The sequence below is a fragment of the Salvelinus namaycush genome, chromosome 42 (genome assembly GCF_016432855.1).
Source record: "Salvelinus namaycush isolate Seneca chromosome 42, SaNama_1.0, whole genome shotgun sequence".
In the NCBI taxonomy this organism is placed as follows: domain Eukaryota; kingdom Metazoa; phylum Chordata; class Actinopteri; order Salmoniformes; family Salmonidae; genus Salvelinus; species Salvelinus namaycush.
In genome coordinates this window covers 12,462,453-12,487,478 of record NC_052348.1, presented here as the reverse complement: position 1 = coordinate 12,487,478, position 25,026 = coordinate 12,462,453, and the positions used below count along the sequence as shown (strand labels likewise).

The 25,026-nt window shown below is 41.9% G+C and overlaps 1 protein-coding gene across 1 annotated transcript in view; it reads left to right on the top strand.

Moving 5' to 3' along the window:
• Nucleotides 1–25,026, top strand: part of LOC120034960 (rho GTPase-activating protein 10-like) — a 64,072-nt gene that overhangs the window by 5,275 nt on the left and 33,771 nt on the right. Inside the window, exons 2-6 of the mRNA XM_038981681.1 lie at nt 17,977–18,072; nt 18,556–18,617; nt 22,122–22,193; nt 22,668–22,769; nt 24,197–24,307. Coding sequence (XP_038837609.1) covers nt 17,977–18,072; nt 18,556–18,617; nt 22,122–22,193; nt 22,668–22,769; nt 24,197–24,307 — 443 coding nt within the window. The remainder of the gene's footprint in view (nt 1–17,976; nt 18,073–18,555; nt 18,618–22,121; nt 22,194–22,667; nt 22,770–24,196; nt 24,308–25,026) is intronic.

Here is a 25,026-nt window from a genome sequence, read left to right as displayed (position 1 = left end):
CTCTTGGGCCAGTCGCTGCTGTAGGATCTTCAAGTGGAATTCCCTGGGTCTTGCTCAAGTTCCAAAATCCCAAGTTACTCTGGTCCAGCTTTGGCCCTGGGCCACTCTTTTCAGTTCTACGCCTAAGGGGATGTCCCGCAACGGAAAGTCTCCTTTTTTTTTTTTTTTTTTGGAAGGAAATGTGCAAACAGGGCCTTTGGCCAGGGAGCTAGCCTGTGACATGGAAGTGCCCACTAGAGGAGGGACAGGCCAGAGGATGTGCTCCTGTTTCAAGTGGTTTCCTCCATAGGAAGTCTGCCCGCTCCGTACCCCCTGTTACCCAACCCCATCTCAACATGTCAGTCACTTAAAAAAAAAATAATGTTAACCCTTCATTATGTTAGTGTTTAGTCTCTCTCATTGGTCATAATTGAGAATGTCTGCTTTTCAAAGAACATCCTGAAATCTCCATGGGAGCTTTGTCTTGTGAGAAGTATTACCCACTAAAACTCAGTCTTGATTTCTGATAATGGTATCTTCTAGTAGGGCTGGATGATATCTAATTAATGTTTTAGCACAATGTTCCAAATGCCTGTATGGCAAGAATCAAGGTTATTTGTTCATTTTTATGGGGGTTTGTCTTTTTGGTCTCGTCTCCTTCACTGCTGTGTACCTTCCCACTCACACACAGACACCAAGCCCCTCCCCTGCCACACAATAACAAACAGTTTCAACTCTCTTTGCATTTCAGATTTGGTCCAACATAATCAGTCATATGGAAAACGAAACGCATCAAGATGTTATTTTACTGTAATAGAGGAGAACTTAACCTTTAACAAGGCCCTTTTTTATGTCTCAACTCCCAAAATGTCGAGCAGACATTACTAAACCGGGCGTGTCAATGAACATGATTTTGGAAAATAATGCTCAGTTTGATGCACGCAGCATTGCGGTACCGCTAGCAGCATTTTAGACAGACTTATGTTTTCTAGATGAGCATAGAAAGACACATTATATAAGGCATTGGCAACTCGTTCTCATTCAGAGAAATGAGCGTCTTATCCAGGTAGGCCACTTGATCTAAACAAAGTGAACAGGCTATGTTAGGAGGGCGTGTTCATAACAGTTAAACTGTTATACCTTGTGAGCAAGCAAATAGATCCAAGTTGGCAAGACTTTAAATATAAAGATTAGCTGGCTACTCACTAGCACAGGGGTATGCAACCCTAGTCCTGGAGTGCTGCAGACACTTCATGTTTTTGATTTAACTAACCTGGAAGACCAAGTGTGAATTTAGACGATCACTGAACTGATCAATTTGGTCAGGTGCAGTGGTGGGAAGTACTTAATTTTTACTTAAGTACTAAAGTTGTTTTTGGGGGTATTTACTATTTATATTTGAGACTACATCACAAAAGAAAATGATGCACTTTTTACACCATACATTTTCCCAGACACAAGTACTAGTTACAATTTGAATGCTTAGCAGGACAGGGAAAAAGGTCCAATTCACACACTTATCAAGAGAATGTCACTGGTCATCCCTACTTCCTCTAATCTGGTGGACTCATTTAAACATAATTTACAAAGGAAGCATTTATGTTGCAGTGTGCCCCTGGCTGTAAAAAAAAATAAGTTATAAAGGAAATTGTGCATCAAAAGCTATACATTTGATGTTTAGCTTTTACTTTGTACTTTACTCAAGTATGAGTTGGAACAATCTGTTAGTACCTGTGTGCACTAGCAGGTGGGCTTGTGTTTGAGATGTTCATATTCTATGATGGCTGCTACCAGAAGTTGGTTGTTGTACATGGTTCTGGTAAATTTAGTAACAAAGGGCATTTTCATAAACTTAACCAGAGCAGTGATTATTGCAAAAAGCACTTTAAACAATTTGTAATGTAATTATTAGTGGGTCTTAGGGTTGAATGCTTATATTTATCCTAGGTATAATTTAACAAACCCTAAATGCATAGATTATCCCAGGTTGTTTGAAATGCAGTGCATTGAGCGTTAATTGTGCTACAAAGCTTATTTAGAGGACATTAAAAATATATATATATATATATTGTGAATCACCCATGACTTTGAAAATATCAAGATATACACGGAGTGTCTCTTTTCCATGACAGACTGACCAGGTGAATTCAGGTGAAAACTATGATCCTGTTTATTGATGTCACTTGCTAAATCCACTTCAATCAGTGTAAATGAATGGGAGGAGACCTGTTTAAAAAGGATTTAAGCCTTGAGACATGGCTTGTGTGTATGTGTGCCATTCAGCAGGTGAATGGGCAAGACAAAATATTTAAGTGCCTTTGAAAGGGGTATGGTAGGTGCCAGGTTTTTCATGCTCAACAGTTTCCCGTCTATCAAGAATGGTCCACCACCCAAAGGACAGCCAGCCAACTTGACAACTGTGGGAAGCATTGGAGTCAACATGGGCCAGCATCCCCGTGGAATGCATTTTGAGGCTGTTCTGAGGGCAAAAGGGGGTACAACTCAATATTAGGAAGGTGTTCCTAATGTTTTGTGCACTTACTGCAGGGCTGCCCAACCCTCTTCCTGGAGATCTACTGTCCTGTAGGTTCAGTCCAACCCTTATTTAGCATATCTGATTCAGCTAGTTAAGGTCTTGTTGAGCAGCTAATTAGTAGAATCAGGTGTGTTAAATTAGGGTTGGACTGAACCCACAGGACGGTAGTTCTCCAGGAAGAGGGTTGGGCAGGCCTAACTTGGTGTATATCATGAATCGCCCATTAGTTATGATTTTTACACCATATCGCCCAGCCCTACCTCATATTCCTCTTTTAATTTTTTTTTTTTTTAGGGCAGGACATTGAGAAAGGAAGTATCAAGCTGTCATGTGAAACTAAATCAGGCAATCAGTTTGTGCAGACGTGACGGGTGGGCTATGTTCAGTCCACCATGGCAACAGCTTGACTTCCTCTGGTCAACTGATGACCACTCACAAATTAAGATGTTTTGTCTTTTCCTTCCCCCACATAATTTTCCCTGTAAAAATAAACACGCCAAGAGGTTTTGCAGCTTTTGCTGGGTGTTGGCAGGCAGGCCAGAGTGGGTGTACAGCCATGATTCGGTCTGGCAAGCTGCTCAGGCGCTCTCCCCTATAATCGTATTACTGATTCTGCCAAAGAGCCACATCACAATCTTTCATTAAAATCGCATTAACACAGACGTAAGGTCATGCAGGAGGAACTTTTTCCATCCGTCTAGTGCCGTTCTAAATGAAACACGGGGTTATTTTATGAAACTGATACCAGCGTATATTACCTGGGTTTGATCATGGTCATGACACTCAGGAGTCCCTTTTATGGTGCAGGTGTTTCAGTTTGCTGAAGGCTCCACCCTCCTTCCCTTGGGTGGCTCTGAACTCCTGTACCTTTTTTATGAATTGATTAAAACCAGTGTTTCAAATGCCTGACTCGGTGAAGGTTACCTTCAAGGTAAAACCAGATGGGCCATATCCGCTTGAAGCCTCTCCCATTAAAAAAATGCAGAGGTCTAGAAATGTGGACAAAAGGACAGGGAAATCTCACTCGGGCCTATGCAACTAATTTGACCAGTCAGAGTGAAAGCTAGTCTATTGGATGTACAGGGGCTGGGAGACAAAAGTAACTCCCAAGGAGCTCCTGGAATTTCTTGGGATAAATTCCTCTGACCTATTTTTAGACGTGTTTTGATGTTTAAAGAACCCTGAGGGTAGAAATTAGGTAATGCTGCTGTTGTCATGAAGGGTAATACCATGGAAGATTGACGCGGGGGAAAAACAGAACTCTGAACAAACTAGAGGGGGAACGAGGGTGGCCTCCAGAGGAAAATTGTTGTGAGTGGAGCGGAGTGTGGATTCTGACTGGAAAGATGGGCGAGTGGAACAGGAAGGCTTGGGGAAGGCATGGCCGTGTGAACAGTTCATTGGCCCTGGGCCCAGCAGCTCTCTTGCTCTGCCTGTTGATGATGGCTGACCCAAGTAGCACATCAGATAAGCTGGCTAACTCCTTGATCCTGTTTGTAGTATACCCCTCTGTAGTAATCATAACAAAGTGTTCACAGTGAACACAGCGTGCACTTTGTTGATAATATACAACTAAATGTCAATGACTCTTCTACAGAAAAACATCTGATCCAAACAGGTATTTTAATATATCAGTGGAGTAAGATTTGTTTGTTCTAGTTGCTTTTGTTTAAATACTTGCTACCCAAAAGGGTAAATGAGTTAGGCTTTACTGTCTACTACAAGGACTAGACTAGTGGATAGTTATTTTTAAGTTGGTGGAGTTTAGAAAGTACAGTAGTTTGATTAGGATGCAGCTACACAGTGTGCCAGCCATTACAGTATCCAAAACCTAGCTTACTTGGGAATACCATCTCAGGAAATTCAGCTTTGTGGAGAAAAATATCATGAATACATCTATGTCTGTGAGGCAAATGTATTAATGATTCACCCGCCCTGCTACAGTCTGAGGTGAGGTCACTTCAACACTTAAGATGCACTGAGCTATTTTTCAGCTTCGCCACCACCCTCCTCAGTTTCACTAGGCTGCTTATGTTTGCTCCTTCAGAACAGCTGTGCATGGAGTGAGTCACATTAGCAATCCAGGAATCTTAAGGATGCGTCAAAACGCATATTAGTCCTTGTAGCTTGTCATGGCTTCATTGAATTCACTATGGGACTTTACGGGGTGTTTGCGTCCGGACCTGAACTGGATTGGTTGGTGGGGTTGTATTAACTCTGCTGCTCTGAGGGAAAACCATCACGTCATGAGCAACAGGTTGTACACTAGTGTGGTACTGAAGGTCCAGCACAAACATGTGTAACCGGTTTCAGTGCGCTGTAGGGTGGGGTTGCATGAATAAGCATTCGGATTATGCTGATGAATGTTTATTAAGTGAGGCTAAGTGTAGGGCTGGGTGATATGGGCAAAATATTATATCACGGTATTTTTAGTTGAGTAATAAAAGTTCTACATTTGCTTTATGAGTAGTGAGTGATCCTAGGGTGGCATCACATCCATTTGAAGTCTTTCTCCATTCTGATTTGTTTTATACTGTTCAATTCAACTTCAACCAAAACAAATTTCTGCACTTTTATAATTTCTGCATTTCCTGCACTCCATTGCAGTGGTGGAAAAAGTACCCAATTGTCATACATTTACTCAAGTATGTTAATAGAAAATGACTCAAGTGAAAGTCAGAGTAAAATACTACTTGAGTAAAAGTATTTGGTTTTAAATATACTTAAGTATCAAAAGTAAATGTAATTGATGCTTAAGTACATTTTAAGTGTAATTTCAAATTCCTTATATTTTTTAATTTACGGATAGCCAGGGGCAAACCAACACTGACATAATTTACAAACAAAGCATTTGTGTTTAGTGAGTCTTCCAGACCAGAGGCAGCAGATGACCAGGGATGTTCTCTTGATAAGTGTGTGAATTGGACAATTTTCCTGTCCTGCTAAGCATTCAAAATGTAACGAGTCATTTTAGGTGTCAGGGAAAATGTATGGAGTAAGAACTACATTATTTTCTTTTAGAAATGTAGTGAAGTAGAAGTTGTCAAATAAAAATGTTAAAGTACTGATGCTAAAAAAAAGACCTAATTACTTTACACCACTGCTCAATTTTAGAGAATTTCCACACTACCACGTAGGGCTGCACGATATGGGCAAATCTAGTACTTATTTTTCACCAAATGTTGCAATTGCGATTTGACTTGAGACTTAGAGCAAAACTGTTGGAATCACTGAAATAGAATGACTATTCTAATTCTATAGTTAAAATATAATAGTGGGCACTTTGAATACAGTGTTTGAGATGATGACTTAAAATGCCAGGAAGGAGTTGTGACAGGGTAGGAACTAAAGTGTTTCCTATTGGACCCTATAATCTTTGGCTACATTGTATGTTTTCTCTTAGCTACTTCATGTAGCTAACATATTCTTGCTTTGCATATTCCTCTTTGATTTAGAAGATACTGTTGCACAAACAACATGCTGATTTCAGGTCTACACCGTCACTGGTATTATCACGCTGTATTAGCTAGCTACGTTTGCTCTTACTCAGTACATTATTTAGCTAGCTATTAGCGTTAGCGGCTAACAATTAGCATCTCGCAAGATTTAGGGCAACTTGCTAAGGAAAGACAAACTAGCTGTGTGCTGATGTAAGAAACACAAACTAATAGTGTCATTGTAGAATGCTAGTGGATTTATATTAAGAAGCAGTGACAACTGCATCGTTGTCTTCAACACTGTTGCATGTGCTGCATTGACCATGCAGACTGAAGGCAAGTGTCTCGTAGTTGAGGAACATCAAACGCGCTCCTTGAGTGACAGAGGGCGCGGCTAGGTCTGAGAAGTGGCGCGAAGAGAGATGACTTAAGTAGCGAAGTAAACTATATAAAAATTGACATTACACATGGCGTCTCACATTTAACAAACCAAACATTCAAATACCAGTATAGAAGGTTGAGTCAAACTCAAACCGGTCCCTGCATCAATACCGGTATATCATAAAATACGGTATACCGTCCAGCCCTACATGGAAATAGAATGATTATTCTATAGTTAGTATATAATAGTAGGCTCTTTCAATAGTGTTTGACATGACGACAAATGAAAATGCCAGGGAGGAGTTAGTGTGACAGGGTAGGAACTAAAGTGTTTCCTATTGGACCCTATAATCTTTGGCTACATGTAGCTAACATATTCATGCTTCTGGTATTCCTCTTTTGATTTAGAAGATACTGTTGCACAAACATGCTGATTTAGGTCTATGCCATCACTGGTATTATCAGGCTATATAGCGAATTACATTTGCTCTGTCTCAGTAGCCAGCTAACTAGCGATTAGCACTAGTGACTAACACAATTTACGCCAAACTTGCTAAGAAAAGACAAGCTAGCTGTTTGCAGACGTAAGAAACAAACTAATAGTGTAATTTTATAGAACGCTGGTGAAAACGGCATCTTTATCAACATTGTTGCATGTGCTGGCTGCATTTACCATACAGACTGAAGGCAAGTGTCTCGTGGTCAAGGAACAACATGCGCTCCTTGCGTGACGGCAGGGCTAGGTCTGTGGGAAGTGGCATAGAGGGAGTGGAGGGGGATGACTCGAGTAGCAAAGTGAACAATAAAAATGGACGTTACACATGGCATATCACATTTTTAACAGAACTAACATTCAAATACCGTTTATAGAAGGTAAAGTAACTCAAATCGGTCCGTGCATCAATACTGGTAGATCGTTAAATATGGTATACTGCTCAGCTCTGTGAACACAAACATGCATCCATAGCACTTTGTTATATTCCACAGCACTTAGGTTCAAAGAGGCTCTACTGTAGCGTATCTCTTCCACTTTGTAGAGTCAGGTCTAGTCCTTATAAAGTGTAGGACAATTTCTGTGTTCTCTTGACGACTACACCTAGATTTGAACAGCGCAGCCTTTAAAGAGTACCCGGCCTTTGATCTTCTAGACTAGGCTCTGACCAAGACCGAGGCCAGCAACAAACATTTAAAATGTCCCACCATTTGCACTTCAGTTGTCTTTCGCTCCAGGCTGGATGCTGATAGGTCAGTTCTGCTGTACTGTAGACTAGAGCACCTCCTGGTTTTAATGTAACCAAAGAGGGAACCCTGGCTAGGAGGTGACGCAATACACTCCCAGAGCTGTAGCACTCCATTGCCCCCCCCCCCCCCCCATCATGACTCACACAGCCAAGCAGGGTCTCTGGTTTTTACATGGACAAGTGGTGGGGCTGAAAGTTGACAGTTCCCAGTTTAACTGAAATTATTTGCTACTTTTACGCCTTTTTAAAAGGCAGCATGGCTAGGACCAGGAACAAGGTGTCTTTTCCTTAGGCCTTTGGAGGAAGTTCGGGTGTTTTGGTATTTGTTCTGTCACTGTAGGTTAACCGTTATCTCTGGGATCGAATAAATACAGACCTCTTGCCTGTCACATTTTGTTGTTGCTCTGCTGATGATATCTCACTGATGTGTGCCTGCAGCTGCTCTGTGCAATTGTCTTGAAGTTATACACCCCGGGATACCACCAAACATATGCGGTTGCCAGGTTTGTTTTTCCACCATTTCGGGTATTACAAATTATGTAAGAATGCTAGGTTGAAGGGTGTTATGTAATGGTTGAGCTAGCTGCTTTCTTACTGTCTCTGCTAGTACCCACCCTTCTGGGAGGGAAAGAGGAATATGGACAGAGGGAATGATTCAGTCAGTGACACCACTGTAGCTGTAACCAGAGTAGGAATCAATGGGAGGGAGTCAAGGTGAGGACACACCACACATGGGGCTAATCAAGCCAATGTCAACTGAACGGTTGAATTCCGATGACATCACCCTCCCATGTGCATTCTTACTGTGTACTGTGTCCTTGAACCCTGCCCCTCACCAGAGAAAGCTGAGAGGAAGCGGGACTTTCATGGAACAGTCCGCATGGCATGGAAAGGAACAGGTCTGAAAAGTGAGAAACCAGTTGGATGACCAAGTGGCCATTTTAAGCACAGGGATATCTGAAGGACATCCATCCACATTACGCCCTTCCTTTGTGCCCTAATATACTTTGTCGTGATAGTAGAACTTGAGATCGATATCATATCTAGAATTCAGTGTGGCCCACTTGGCTCATGATTAGCTCCCTCCAGTGTCTTCCTCCACTCAGCTGAGTACTTCAAGGCACTCTTATCTGTTAAAGAATGCATAATTTTTTTTACAGCTGTCCTTTGGATCTTTTTTAAAGGAATGCTTGCATGGGGAAGCATACACTTGTTTTGGATGTCATATCACATTATCCTATAGCCTATAATGGCCAACAGCTATCTTCCCCCACCAAACCATGGATTCTGTTAGTTTGTCTTTCTGCCGCTCTGACACTGAAGGCTAAGTTTAAAGATATGTCTTCAATGCTTGGGCATCATATTACGTTAGCCTATTCTATGTCATAACCATGAGCTCTCTTCCCAACCACAAATTCAGATTTTTCTCCCAGTGACGTCAATAAATTATTTCAACACTGAATCGGGCCTTTAAGTGATTTCTCACTACTGATGTGACACTGCTGTAACAAAATGGCGCCCTGACTTCTCTCCAGATAGTGGAGACATTAACTCAGGGTGTCGTGGCATGTTGTCATGTTTTCCTACATTAGTTGAGGGGGGGTCAACTGTATCCAGAATGCAGTTTTTACACAATAGAGGGAAACCTCCAGATTTGTTGGAGAGACTCCGCCGCTGTTTACGCCTAGGCCTGTTATCTGGTAAGGGCTGCCACATACAGATGGTAGGCTTCACATAGTGTGTCCTAGTGTTTGATTTGCTTCAGGTTGCACAAATGAAGCGCTCGTTTAAAACCGCATCACCATGGCGTTGACATTTAGCCTAAGCCAGTTGAACTAGCCAACCGGAGCTAAAGTACCTCGAAGCACATGATAGTGGCCAACAAAACAGATATACTGTAGCAATACCATGGTAATGAGGTGTCTATTGCATATGTCAAAAGGTAATGCGACACTGTGGCTGTTAAGTAGAATCTCTTCATATCCCTGGGGCTGAGACAAACACTGTCTCTGTTGCTTGTTGTGAATCTGGATCAGCCTGCACAACAGACAGCCACAGCACTGATGCCCGCTGTGGCACTGGCAGACTGGTCTAGCCTAATTAACCTGTTGTTATCTGGATGGAATGCCCTCGGTGGGAGCTGGGAGTGACTGAGGATGAAAGCTGGTCAGCCTAATCAGTGGGAACCTGATTACTTGGTGGTAATTCGGCTCAATGAGAGTCTGAGGAAGGACTGGCCAGATTCAGGTCTGGATCTCTCTAAGTGGTTTGGACTCACTCCGGACTTCCAGTCGATAGAAAGCTAATTGCTATGTTCAGCAGGGTATGTTTGCTAACAAAATAATGACCTGTCTGACTTGTTGGCCTGGCCATACCTCTGTTTTGACAACACTGCATCGAGGCTAACCCATACTTTACTAGCACAGTTCGTATGTACATCACTGGGTCTACCAGTCTACTGGATGATTGACTTCTTAGTCTGCTAGAAGGTGATGTTCACTGTGTACAGGAGACGTACAAGGAGCCTCCAGATCTCAACAACTGACATGACGGGGCAATAACATGAGCTTTAACATTATTGCAGTAATGCCCAATCCTTTGGCTTATGGCGTATAGGTTCAGCAGCTGATTTTTGTTATTTAGTGTATTGGTATTTAATCTTAACGAATCGGAACTTTTTTGAGATTTGATCCTCAAAGTGTTAAACTACAAGTGTCTTTCTTGGTTGGTGGGTTTTGTCTGCAACAGATGCTCAACCTGTGCCCTGGTGTGTTTTTAGTAGTCAGGCACGAGGCTGCAAAAATCTGTAGTCAGAGCTCTCGTTGAGCTTTGCATCAGTCAGCCCGTCTGAAGGAAGCAAGCACACTGCTGCGGCTTACATGCGATCATGTGTTTGTGTGAGAGGTGGTCTCCTCTTCCCCTCCCTGTGTAATTTAGCCTAGTTGTAGTCACCCACCCCAAGATGGGCTGTGACTGATTATTACTCTATCATAGAGGCAGTATTTTGGGATGTCTGTCACATTCCCCCTGACCCCACATCAGTGGTTAAACACTGGCATGAACACCACCAGTAAGGGAATTAGAGGACCTCTGGCATAGCAGGCTAGTGTCTAGGTGCTTATGAGTAGGCCTAACCATCCCATTATGTTTCTCTACTCAAGTGTCTGTTGTCTAAGCAAGGCATGGATTGGGTCCAACTTGAGACGTCTAAGGATTTTAATTAGGTCAGTCTAGGTGAGATTTTAATTGAGCTTTTTTTTTCAGATACAGATTTTTCACTTTAAAATGTATGTCAAACAAAAACCAGTAATTGCAAAGTTGTATAGTTTGTTTAACTCTATACACAAGGATTACTTGTCAATTTCCACTGAAACTCTTTCAAAAATACATGTAGTTGAAGAACAGTGCAGATGCGGAATTTGGTAACAATGACGGTTGTGCCATCATTCTGTTACCAAATTCCGCATCTGCGCTGTTAAAGTAAATGTGTTTTTGTGAAATTTCAGTGGAAATTAGGGTTGGGCCATATCAAGAATTTCATATCGAAGCATATGAGAATTAATCTTATGTCATTCATACACTCCAATATGGCGTAATAAAGAATTCTTAGCATGGTTGAATTCTGGGTGAAAGTCAACGATGGTGAGTTTGAACATTTTACTAGCGAATGTGAATGATACACATAATGCAAATGAACAAAGTTTTGAAGCATGCTTGTCTAAATAACAGTACTGGCTCAAGCAACGTGTACATTGTGTGTCTCTCTGGAGTCGCTAGGCCAACGGGCCTGCCTGCTCTGCTGAGAAGAGGGGCTAGGAGAAGACATGCTGAGAACGGAGAGGAGGAAAAACACAAGGAAATCAAGATGGTGGCAGCTGTACAAATATGAATTTACAACAACGTTTTGACCCTTAGGTCTTCATCGGGCATCCATTAGGGGCAGTACTCAGTGACATCACTTCCTGAAACAGGAGGTACATTTTTTTAATACGTTTTGCAATATTAACATTCAATGTATCAAAATATATGATCATACATAGGGAATGTGATCAATATTTACAGTAATATACATACACAATATTAAATTAGGATAACCCCCCCCCCCCCCAATTTAGACATTGAAACTATAAAAACGGTTTCACGTCAAGCTCCTCGTTAAGGCCATGAGGAGACGGTGTGTCGGTACTGTGGATCCAGAAAGATTCCCTTTGAAGAAGTTTCCTCTCAATGTCCCCTGCCCTGCATGACGTCTTGACCATTTCTATGCCAATGTATCTCAGAACTAATAGGATGTCCAGCTTGTACAAAATGAGCAGGAGCCAGATTTTTGTTTTGTCTCACTTGTCCGTATATTGCTGCGGTGCACACTGATCCGTGTCTTAAGGCTTCTATGGGCTTTCCCTATGTGAGACAGACCACACAGACATTTTAGCATGTAAATAACATTGGTGGACATGAAGGTAATCAGGCCCTTGATCTTGTCCTGTGTGGGGGTGGGTAAATTAGTTGCATTTGTACGTGAAGCTGCATTGAGCTCATTGGCCACATTTGTTATTACCCTCGAACTTTGTCCAAAAAAGTTCCCATTTTCTCTGGTGGGTAATCAGATTTAACCACTCTCACATTTGGGGGGTCTTTTAAAAACCATATGTGGGGCATATTTAAAATTGGGTTTCAATTGTGGGTCAGTATCAATAATGTACCAGTGCTTCCTGATGTCCTTTGTTTTCCATGAGTTTGCCTACAACTCCTGGATGTGGTGTGTTCTTCAGCTTTTGTAGCTGTACAAATAATCCATCCAAAGGGCTTTGACTTCTCAAACATGTCAGAAAGCTAACACTATATGATGCCCTGTCACCTTATTGAGCCACTTACTAAGATTAAATTGCAAGTTAAACTTAGTGGTCGCGTTGATGCAGAAATCTGTTTTTATGCTAGAAAAAAAAGATTAACCGCATAAGTATCTTGCTGCGTTTTGTAAACGCATATCTTAAATTCTTTTTATAGGGTTCCCGAATGGCACAGCTGTCTGAGGCACTGCATCTCAGTGCTAGAAGCGTCACTACAGACCCTGGTTAGATTCCAGGCTATATCACAACCGGCCGTGATTTGGAGTCCCATAGGGCAGCGCACAATTGGCCCAGCGTCGTTAGGGTTTGGCCGGGGGTAGGCTGTCATTGTAAAAAATAAATTCGTAACTGACTTACCTAGTTAAAGGTTCAAAAAAAAAATTCTGCTCGGCATCAGACATATTTCGTGCTCCAGTTGTACTTTCCATTCAGATAAGAATTCACAAACCGACATTCTATCAGCAGATGGCGCTCTGACTGTGTAGCTACTTTTCTCCTGTACTTTTCTCGACGTAGCCAGCCTACTTTTCTCTGGTAAAATGAAAGAACTTTAAGCGAAACATCAGGAAATGTAGCTGGCTACATTCAATGATAAACAGAATATATGGCCGTGCATAGTTTAACCTTTCTGGCGCAGGTGTTCCGCTAGCGACCCACCTCGCCAACATCCGGTGAAATTGCAGAGCGCCAAATTTAAATTACGGAAATTTAACATTCATGAAAATACAAGTGTCATACACCAAAATAAAGCTTAACTTCTTGTTAATCCAGCCGTGGTGTCAGATTTCAAAAGGCTTTACGGCGAAAGCACACATGCGATTCTGTGAGGACAGCGCCCCGCAAACAAAAGCATGAAACCTTTTTCAACCAGGCAGGTGCGCCACAAGTCAGAAATAGCGATTTAAAATAAATGCCTTACAGCCTCCCGGGTGGCGCAGTGGTCTAAGGCACTGCAGTGCTAGCTGTGCCACCATTGACTCTGGGTTCGAGCCCAGGCTCTGTTCGAGCCCGGGCGACGCACAATTGGCCTAGCGTCGTCTGGGTTTGGCCGGTAGGGATATCCTTGTCTCATCGCGTACTAGCGACTCCTGTGGCGGGCCGGGCACAGTGTACGGTGTTTTCTCCGACACATTGGTGCGGCTGGCTTCCGGGTTGGATGCGTGCTGTGTTAAGAAGCAGTGTGGCTTGGTTGGGTTGTGTTTCGGAGGACGCATGGCTCTCGACCTTCGTCTCTCCCGAGCCCGTACGGGAGTTGTAGCGATGAGACGACGACAATAACTACTAACAATTGGATACCATGAAATTGGGGGGAAAAAAGGGGGGGGAAAAATAAATGCCTTACCTTTTGAAGATCTTCTGTTGGCACTCAAAGGTCCCAGCTACATCACAAATGGTCCTTTTTTGTTCGATAATGTCCTTTATATCCCCAAAAACTCAGTTTAGCTGGCACGCTTCATTCAATAATCCACCGGTTTCCCTCCTTCAAAATGCATACAAAATGAATCCCAAACGTTACCAATAAACTTCTCCAAACAATTCAAACCTCGGGTACCCTAATATGTAAATAAACGATAAAATTTAAGACGGGGAATGGTTATTGTCCTTACCGGAGATAAACAACAAAACGCGCTCTCATCCACGCGCATGAAAACACTATAGCCAAAATGGGAGCCACTTAGAAAAACTACACATTCTAGCTAATTTTTCCAAAAACAAGCCTGAAACTCTAAAGACTGACATCTAGTGGAAGCCCTAGGAACTGCAATCGTGGAGGTTTTCGCCTCGTAATAAACATGACAGCCATTGGAAACAGTGGTAGGCAGGTTTTGCCTGCCATATCCATTCTGTTATACTCAGACATTATTTTAAGTTTTAGAAACTTGAGTTTTCTATCCAAATCTACCAATTATATGTATATCCTAGCTTCTGGGCCTGAGTAACAGGCAGTTTACTTTGGGCACGCTTTTCATCCGGATGTCAAAATACTGGCCCCTAGCCCAAAGAAGAGGTTTTAACTAAAAAAAATACCTTTTTCATTATACGCTCATTTACTTGTGGCTGCCAGCCAAATAGCTTTGCACATCTGTCATCTGATGAAAATGAAGCGATTTTCTGTGAAGGATAACTATACTTGCGCGTCCCTATTCAACCGGGGGTACTGCAGGGGGTCTGTTAATAAGTGGCATTTTTATTTCAATATCTTTATGAATATAGCTTGCAACAACCTAAAATATATTGTTTTTATTATATACCTGTGGTACAAAAGAGAATATCATCATTCTAATGTCAACTTCATTTCTCAACTCCTAATATTGAGCAAATGACACTCATTGGAGCCAATTACACTTGCTGGAGTATGACAGGCTTTGAATAAGCACCCGCAAATAGGCTACCAGTGTGGCAAGTGCCACTGGCTGCTGGTAAGCTTTCCTAAATTGGACATACATTTTTGCTAACCTTTGTTTAAACAGCAGCTCTTAGCGACAATGTGTTTGGAGTTACCCGTCTAGCTATTAGGCTGTTAGTTTACTCTTGTAGTTATAATGGAGGCATGTAATAATAATGAAACTATCTAAACTAACTATTTACTTTAAAATGTTGATTATTTCTCCTTGCCATGATCATTCACCTGATATTGATAAGACGATGTGATTTAAAAATAAATAAAAAATAAAAATAAAAAATTGCTAACGAATGATGTTAGTTTGCCCGGAGGGGGTCGTTGGGCAAGAATGTTGAAGATCCCTGGCCTATTGCTAATCTGTCATGGTTTGACAACAGTTCAGGAGTGCATTGGCTTGTACTTTACTTTCTGCATATTTTAATGGGCCGTCATCACTGCTGAACTTTTTGTAGAACGACCATTACATTACCTCACCAGTAAAAGGAAAATCTAGCTTCCTGCAGGTGCTATATAAAGCAGGCCTAACTCAGAGCAAGCACTCGTAAACAATGCTGCTGTAGAGCAGAATGCAACAGTGTTTCCTGTAGTAACTTGGACGACAAACGTACCAAGGTCTTAGCACTACGTAAAAATGGTTTCCAAATGTGTAAAAATGTATTTACAAATGAGTCAACTGAGGTGGGGTTTCAGAATGTAGCTGTGTTCAAGAGTATCAAATCCATGATGCATTGTGGTTAAAGTGACTGCCTGACTGATCTACATGTGTATGCTAGTTAAGATGCAAGATTTGTAGGTCAGTCAGCAGTTTTAATGCTGAACAAGCCCAATCATACAGTGGGTTAGCCAGCCTACATCGATTTCCTTGTGTCTAAGGTCCACACTAGAGGTCGACCGATTTTAATTATGGCCGATTTTTCACGTTTTCATAACAATGTGTTCCTGGTTCAAGCCCAGGTAGGGGTGAGGAAAGGGACGGAAGCTATACTGTTACACTGGCAATACTAAAGTGCCTGTAAGAACATTCAATAGTCCAAGGTATATGAAATACAAATGGTATAATAGAGAGTCCTATTATTCCTGTAATTCCAACCTGAAACTTCTTACCTGGGAATATTGAAGACTCATGTTAAAAGGAACCACCAGCTTTCATATGTTCTGAGCAAGGAACTTAAACGTTAGCTTTTTTACATGGCACATATTGCACTTTTACTTCTCCAACACTTTTGTATTTGCATTATTTAAACCAAATGGAACATGTTTCTTTATTTGAGGCTTAATTGATTTGATTTTATATTAAGGTAAAATAAAAGTGTTCATTCAGTGTTGTAATTGTCATTATTACAAATTTTTAAAAAATGGCTTTACTTTTTTTTTACCGGTATCGGCTTTTTTTGGCCCTCCAATAATCGGTATCGGCATGGAAAAATCAAAATCAGTCGACCTCTAGTCCACACAGCTCTGAGATCAGTTTGGGGAGTTTACTACTAAGTCACATGATTAAGCTTTGGGTCTTGTCGTTATAATCCGCATGCACTGAGTGTTGGCAATGTTTATATTTTTGGGGGGGCCGTGATAGTCGTGGGTGTTAGCAAGCTGCTTAATTGGCAGGGTTATTGCTGTAGCGGAACATGGCCCACGTTTTGTAAAAAATATTAGAAAGCCAGGGGAGCAGACTGTTGACATGAGGGTGATAGGCTGCGACTTGTTTAATGTGGAAATTCTCAACTTCTGTTCAAAGGTTGCCTCAACATCTACAAATGATTGTAACGTAATCAATAGGCCCCAGTATTGAGTGAATACTTTTGTCACACATTTTAGATGTTGTGCGGGAGATAATGCAGACACTGACTCATGGCAATATGCAGGTTAACTTTTATTGTTAGGAGTCGTGTCCTGGAGGCAGAACTGAGCCATTTCCATTTAGTCCAGCTGCAAAGTCAAAATTTGCTATTGTAAAAGACCCTCACGAGTGGCGCAGCAGTCGAAGGCACTGCATCGCTGTGCTGAGGCGCCACTACAGCCTGGGTTTCGCTCTAGCGACTCCTTGTAGCCCACCGGGCGCTTGCAAGCTGACTTCAGTCGTCAGTTGCGGCTGGCTTCCGGGTCATGACAAAAAATGCTAACCTGCTGGTAATATAACTGTTCAAATAAAAACACAGGCTTCCTACCTCCATTGTCAACAAGCCCAGTCAGGGGCTTTCAGATTCTCACTGTATTCAAAACTCCCAGCTGATCCTCTCCATAGAGAGCTGCCAAAGCTAATGATACTCTCCTCTGGATACCAGTCATAGCTCCAGTCTTAAAAATACCCTGCTACATTCTCCCATGCTGTCCTTATGGGACTGTCATCAGTCTGAGATCCACACTGCTGGGAATATCTGTCTACACTGTTTAGAAAACAGAGCGGGCTCAACATGCCTGGAAAACAAACGCTCCGAAGTTCACTATGGTGCAGCGTGTGGGTTCCAGGCTAGGCTACATCCGAATGTGGTTCAGTTGTTTAGCCCCTCTTCACCTCACAACATGGTAAGGCTAGCACATAGCCTAAACTATTATCCTAAAAATTAAATGTTATTAATACGGTTTTCTTACACAAGCAGGTCAAGAGCAAAGGTTAGCCTATGTAGGCATGTTTGTGAATCAGTTGGCTCCTTATTAACCCTTGAGCCAATACCCACCACACCCCCATAGATAAACCAGGCCTATAAGGCTGATTTCCATAGGGTCATATGTTTAATGTATTACTCAAATGTAAACGCCTGTCACCAATGGACCAGTAGGCATCGTCTCTTTATAACCTATACAGGGACAGGATGCTATAGTCTGACAGCAGAGGCAACAGGATGATGCAGAGTTAACCACTAGGTTACAGTAGGTGCCTTACTGCCTGCATGTCAGCCAGACCTTGAATAAATGAGTTCTGTTTTATTATTTCAGTCTTGACATATTTGTGCTTTGGTCCAACTCAAATGTGATTATCTATCAAGCTAGTATATCCCTAATTAATATTATTTTTTAAAGTTGATACAAGCCTGTAAATAGGAAGCACATGTGACCGCAGTGCATTTGATGTCGAAATATGGTCGTCAAGGTCGTATCACATCAATCCATAGGGTTGTTATTGAAATTCTTTTATTTTTGTTTTCAGAGCTTGCGCTGGCGCAGCGCAAGTTTGCCCAGTCCCTGGGAGAATTCCAGTTTGAGTACATCGGCGACGCGAAGACCGACGATGAGAGGTGTATTGGTGAGTGTGGTGCTGTTACGACTTACAGCTGGGTGGTTCTGCCAGTGTAATCAGACTGAGAACCTTTGTTTTTGGTTCTGTCTACCACCAAATTAAGTGCTTGCATGTGTAATTTCCCAAACCCTTGGCTTCTTTAGAGAGATGGAAACACCAGTACTTATGTCCCTCTCTTTTTCTCTGTGTGTGGTCTTATGTTGGTGTGTCCTGTCTCTTGTCTCGCCTCCTGGTGGGGGGGTGTGTCAAATGTTATTGGTCACATACACATATTTAGCAGATGTTATGTCAGGTGTAGAGAAATGCTTGTGTTCCTAGCTCCAACAGTGCAGTAGTATCTAAAAACAATACACACGTCTAAAAGTAAAAGAATGGAATTTATAAATATTAGGACGAGCAATGTCGGAGTGGCATTGACTAAAATACAATATATACATGAGATGAGTGAAGCTGTATGTAAACATTAAAGTGTGTTTCTCTGTCTTGCAGATGAATCCTTGCAGGAGTTCTCCAACTTCCTTAAGAACCTGGAAGACCAAAGAGAGCTGATGGTAAGCAGTAACTAGTCAAGACCTGCTTTAAAAGCCAGGGGAAATACCTCTGTCTGTTTGTGTGTAACTAAAGTCTGCTCTGTGGTGTAAATTATAGTTCCTCGGTGGGTGGAAGGTTGAGCGATGCCCCTGTGTTGTAACACCAGGGTCATGTTCATTAGGGCACACCTTAGCAAAATGTATTGGAATAGAAAACAATTAGTTTCTTATTAGACAACTCTGGGTAGTCCCTGCTGTCTGTTTTCTTCTGATTGGTGTCTAATGAACATGACCCAGAGGAGTCAGAGCCACCTTCACTGCACCTGTCCAAGGGTCACTGTCTGTGCTATCCCAAACTCTCCTCTTGAGGCGGTGGGACAGAGAACCATTAAACACAACCTCAGAAGGCATGACATCTCAGAGTCAATGGAGTCATTCAACACTCACTGTTGTGTAGTGCTATACTAGTACACTACAGTGACACATGTTAAAGTTCAGTTACATCTGCTATACTGTATAGAGGAAGTTACAGCTGAACTTAATGTTGTAAATGTAGCCTGTTAGTGTTTTCTACCCATGCAGAAAAGACTGGGTTTGTGTCCTAAATGGCACCCTATTCCTTCTCTGGTCAACAGTAGTGCACTACATAGGGAATAGAGTGCCATTTGGGATGCCGCCTAGGGTAACCCTGGAGTTTGCAACCAACCCAGCCTCTCTCATTGAGTCACGGTGTTCGTGTGTCAGCAGATGGGCGTCTCCGTTTCGCAGAATAATATCCCTCAAGGCTCCTGGCTTTATTGTCCCTATTTCTCCATACCTCTATTTACTGTAGGTGTTGCTGAGTCAATATTTTAATCAAGGGCTAGGCTATATCTTGTGGTCTCTTGGTGACTCATGCAACATAGATAATGTGGTGGTATTTATAATCTCCTGTAATGCAGCCTATGGCTTGTTCTAAGAGCTCGTACACACCAATAGTGTTTGCCTGCCGTGAGTACTTGTGAACGTTGTGCAAACCGATTTTACATATAGAGTCGCGCAACAGCACGCTGAACAATCGGTAGACGAATGGGAGATCCATCTTCGGTGCAATGTGTGCGACCCTTAAAATATGGTAGCTAGCTACAGATACAGTATGACATTTTGAAAAACCATTCAATACTATTTTACTGCCCTGATCCCTTGCAATCAGAATAGGTTATGTTCTCAATGTTTACAATGCATGTTATGTACTGTGTTTGCGCTATAGATAGGGTCTATCGTTGCCATGAAACCGTTTCTACCAGGGCCTGGTTCAGCCCCAGCATTGCATAGCAGTATGGGATGACATCGCAGTCCACAGCAGAGGATTGTGGGGTGGGCAGGCAGGCTCAGACATATCCTGGAATCAACCCAGGGCAATTCCACGGTAACGGCATTGCGCTGAAACTCCAATTATTCACTTAAAATGCATGCCAAACTTGATTTCAAAGTTTAACAAACCATACAACTCTATTCACAAGAACTACTTTTAACACTTTACACTGAACATTTTACAAAAACACATTTACTGGGAAAAACTGTGCAGATAAAGTTTGGATCCACGTTTTCCCAAAACTCTTAAATAGCTGCTCCGAATTAAGATTCAATGATGTTTTCAAAAATAGTGTCAGCTATGATATGACACATTGACTTTGAGAATCTCTTTTGGTTATTGAGCTACAGTAAGTGAAGTGGAATTGCGTGAATGGAATTTCATGTCTCCCTGATCTGTACTACCCAGAAATGCATAATTATGGATATGAATGTCATTCTCCATGGTGATGTATCCTAACTAGGTACACAAAGGTAGAAATATGCAATATCCTATTCTACATGCTGGCTATTATTTTAATGAGCTCTGCCCCCAAACGACCAGATCTGAACAGATAATAGACGTCTATGGCTGCATTTAGAGGCATCCCAATTCTGACATTTTCTTCAATAATTGGTCTTTTGACCAATCAGATCTGATGCAAAAACATCTGTGATTGGTAAAAATATCAATTGGTGTAGATAAAGGGGAGGAGATGGATTAAAGAAGGATTTTTAAGCCTTGAGATGGATTGTGTGTGTGCCATTCAGAGGGTGAATGGGAAAGACAAATTGAAGTGCCTTTTGAACTGGAAATGGCAGTAGGTGACAGGCACCAGTTTGTCAAGAACGGCAACGCTGCTGGGTTTTTTACGCTCAACAGTTTCCTGTGTGTATCAAGAATGGTCCACCACCCAAAGGACATCCAGCCAACTTGAGACGACTACAAGACGCATTGGAGGCAACATGGGCCAGCATCCCTGTGGAACGCTTTCGACACCTTGTAGAGTCCATGCCCCGAAGAGTTGAGGCTGTTCTGAGTGGAAAAAACAGTAACTCAATATTAGGAACGTGTTTTTACTCTCTGTATAGTAGAGTTCAGTGAGTAGTGTACATTATAGTGTTCAACTCTAGTGTTCTCTGCTGTGTATTGTACTGTGCTGTCAACTTCTGAACCCAACTCTGATTTGTGACTACTATGATTTCCATTTGAGCCAATTCAATTGCAAAAACTCTTAACTTGAAATTCTGTTATCAAATCGGTATCGCTCATATTTCATAAATAATTGATAGGTCTACCTTATGATTTCTGAACTTTCAAATATCTCTCCCTCATGAGGGAGGATAATGAAAGATATGTGAGGCAAAGGTTGAGTTCTTTCTCCAAAATATAAGTGTTGATATTAGTTGGCAGGGGTCTTTACTTTAATTCAACATTATACTGTTTTGATGTATTTCTAATACCTTATAAGAAAACCTGAACTCAAACTTTGCTTAATCAACATTTTTTGGGATGGAAAATGGTTGACAAAAGTATATATGCCTTGATTTCAACAACAAAAAATAATGAACTCTAGCTTTGATTTGACACCAAATTTGACATGCTCCTTTGAGCGTCACATGTTGGTGCTCATGGGTCCTTTTACATGGACATGACCCCCCGCAACAGGACCTTTAGCAGGGAGGAAGGTATGATGGGGAGATTTGGCAGGGCGAGTGATCAATAGGACAGTGCTGTTGATTTCCAGCTGTCATGTGAATGGACTAGTGTACTTGAATGTAAAAAGTTATACAACAGGCAACTTTCACTGACTTTATGCTGTCATTAACCCACTGCAAGTATTGTGACCTTTGGCTTTCCATTGGAATGTTATGTCAACGGTCAAATCGGAGGGTGCTTACATTTGTCCTTTTTCGCTAGGCTACCTGCCGCCTTAGGCTGGGTTTACACTCGAGCGGTCCTCTTGACAATACGTCACTGAATCTTCCGTAAAGTTAGAATTTCTGGCATGCACTGAAATCTCCATGCTGAGCTTGTGGAGTCTCTACAGAGAATGCTAAATGACTTCAATGTAATGTAAATGTAGAATGCCTAGTAGAGTAAGTCCAGCCTAACACTGTACCTGTGAATAAATGAAACACTTTTGTGGAATATGTCCTAATATGGTCATGTCTTATCTCTTGCTCTCTTAGATGAGGAATATTACAGAAACGCTAATGAAACCGCTGGAGAAGTTCAGAAAAGAGCAACTGGGCTCAGCTAAGGTACTCTTATCATATGCCATGACACTGCTTAATGCAGTCTGCTTGTTAATGGTCTCATACACGCACAATCCTGTGTGCTCTGAACACAGCTATAAAGTAATACCCTTTATACAACACTGAGCCAAACCAAGCTGTACTGCCCTGGCCTGGTTGTGCATCCACCATAGTTGCAGAAACCATGCTGGAAAGAGGAATGTGAAATGAAAATATCAGAGCCAGATAAGCACGTTTTCGGTCGGCACAGTAATGTGAAAGGGTATTAGACAGTATCTTTTATCAAAATACCTGTCTAGAGACAGACAGTTCCAAGTCCCTTTTTAATTGTAATGTGTACCTCTTGATATCATGTTCTGAACATTCCTTTTGTCAGTGAAACTATTGCAATATTACGATGTTTGTCCTGCTCACTTCTCTTATCTCGCTCTCTTACCATGCTCTTTCTCGTTCTGTTCCTCTATACTATGCCCTTTTAAGGCGGAAAGGAAGAAGTATGAGAAGGAAACTGAGAAGTACTACAGCACCTTGGAAAAGCTTTTGAACATGTCAGCAAAGAAGAAGGAACCGCAGCTACAGGAGGTACTTTGTTTAATACTTTTACCCTCGCTCTCGTGCGTATATTTATGGAAAACAGGCCGAAAAGACGGGCCCCAAAATGGCTGGAAAGAATATTTGCTTAGGGAGAAGTTCCTGAATCCTGACCCATAGGATGCCTCCCAAATGGCTCCCTGTATAGCACACTACTTTTGACCAAAGCCTTATACACTGTAGGGGATAGGGTGACATTTGGGATGCACACACTTGGCTCATCTCTGTAGCACTGTGCTGAAGTGTGTGGAGCGGTGTAAGTGTCCACAGGCCTAGGGTTAGAGTACGGAGTGAGTTTCTCTTTCCTGCTCGGAAAGGAAAGTCATGTTCAGTGTTTCTGTACCAGCCACCAAGGTCGTACCTCTGTGGCAGTAGCTCTTGGAGCGCCTCAAGACATCCTGAGATTTCAGATACATTATCAAGCTTTACAGACCCAGTGTGGATTATATTGGGGTTGGAATAACAAACCCTTTTGGTTATCGTTAAAGTTTATGTATTTCACTGTGAAGGCTTGTGGAGCTATCCTTTGTATAAGGATATACTAAACTTACCATATACTACCTTAGACATGCAATCTGGTACTAGGTTGTGTGTATGTAATATAACCTAAACTCCCCTCACTTAACAATTTATTTAGTATCCTATAGATTGCCCTTGTGAGAACTGTTCTGTTTGTCCCTCACTGACTCTTGTGGTGTATTCAGTGAGATTAAACTTTCTGAACATTTCAGGTAGAAATGTAAAGAGAGCTGACAAAATTCCAAATTCTACCTGAGAGCCAGTCATCTGTTCTATGCATTACATTTCTGTGTTGTGATACCCTCCTGAACAGACCCCAGGGTTCTGTGTTTGGAACAGAGATTGTAATCGGGGCACAGTAGAATATATATATATAGTTGTTCATAGCCGCGAGGCACCGTCTGAACTCAACTAATCTGATGTCATACTGTACACGTCATGTGACGGGCCCGAAGCACAGGCCCGACTTATGGCACTAATGGAAAAACTACCAGCCGCTAATGGAAAAACTGATGCACTGGATTGAACACAATAACATATTGAACACGCTTCAGTAAAGTGGTCAATAACATTGAATACTGGGATGTTGTGAAGATCCAGTCAACAAACCATGTAGCCTAATCAATTAGCTTATTAGTCGACCAAATGATAAACTCGCCAGTTGATTGGTCACTTTTTGGGGGGGGCTGTCATACACCATGTCATCAGTGTCTTAGCCCTTCAAACTCTACCAAAGTTGTCAAAAAAGCGTAATACTTTCTCAGCTCATCCTTTCTGTCTGGGCCTCTGTCTGAATCCAGTACGACTGAAGCTAGGCCGTGATCTCCATCTGTCTGTGTAGAGACCTGACTACTGTATAATAACGCTGACATTTTCTCTCTCTGTCCTCTGTTGTGCAGGCGGACAGCCAGGTGGAGACCATTAGACAGCACTTCCAGGAGGAGTCTCTGGACTACGTGTGTAAACTGCAGGAGATCCAGGAGAGGAAGAAGTTTGACTGTGTGGAGCCAGTGAGTGTTAGAAAACACATAATCACACACTCTACACCGGGTGGACAAAACATTAACTCCTTCCTAATATATTCTTTGCACAGCCCACAGTTGTCAAGTTGGCTGGATGTCCTTTGGATGGTGGACCATTGTTGATACACACAGGAAACTGTTGAGCGTGAAATCCGCCAGCGTTGTAGTTCGACACAAACTACAGCCATACCCCGTTCAAAGGCACTTCAATCTTTTGTCTTGCCCATTTACCCTATGAATTGCACACATACACAATCCATGTCTTGAGCCTTAAAAAATCCTTTAATCCGTCTCCGACCCTTCATCTGCACTGATTTTAAAGTGGATCTAACATGTGACCTCAATAAGGGATCATAGCTTCACCTGGTCAGTCTGTCATGTTCATGTTTTGTACACTCTGTCTGTTGTACTCCCAATGTGCTTTAAAGGAAATATTCACCCATTTATTTTTTTATTTTTTATTTTTTTGTTACATTGTAGTTGTACATCTGAGTGATTAAAAAGCTGTTCTGCGTTCAAGCAGGCAGAAACACAGCCAGTATGACGAGTTTTGCATCATATGATATTTGGAGCGAATGCACATTTAGTACTTGTCTAGCCTGGTCAGCAGTTCTCTCTTACAGTGCTCATTAACTTAGTGCTCATTAACTTAGTGCTCATTAACTTAGTGCTCATTAACTTAGTGCTCATTAACTTAGTGCTCATTA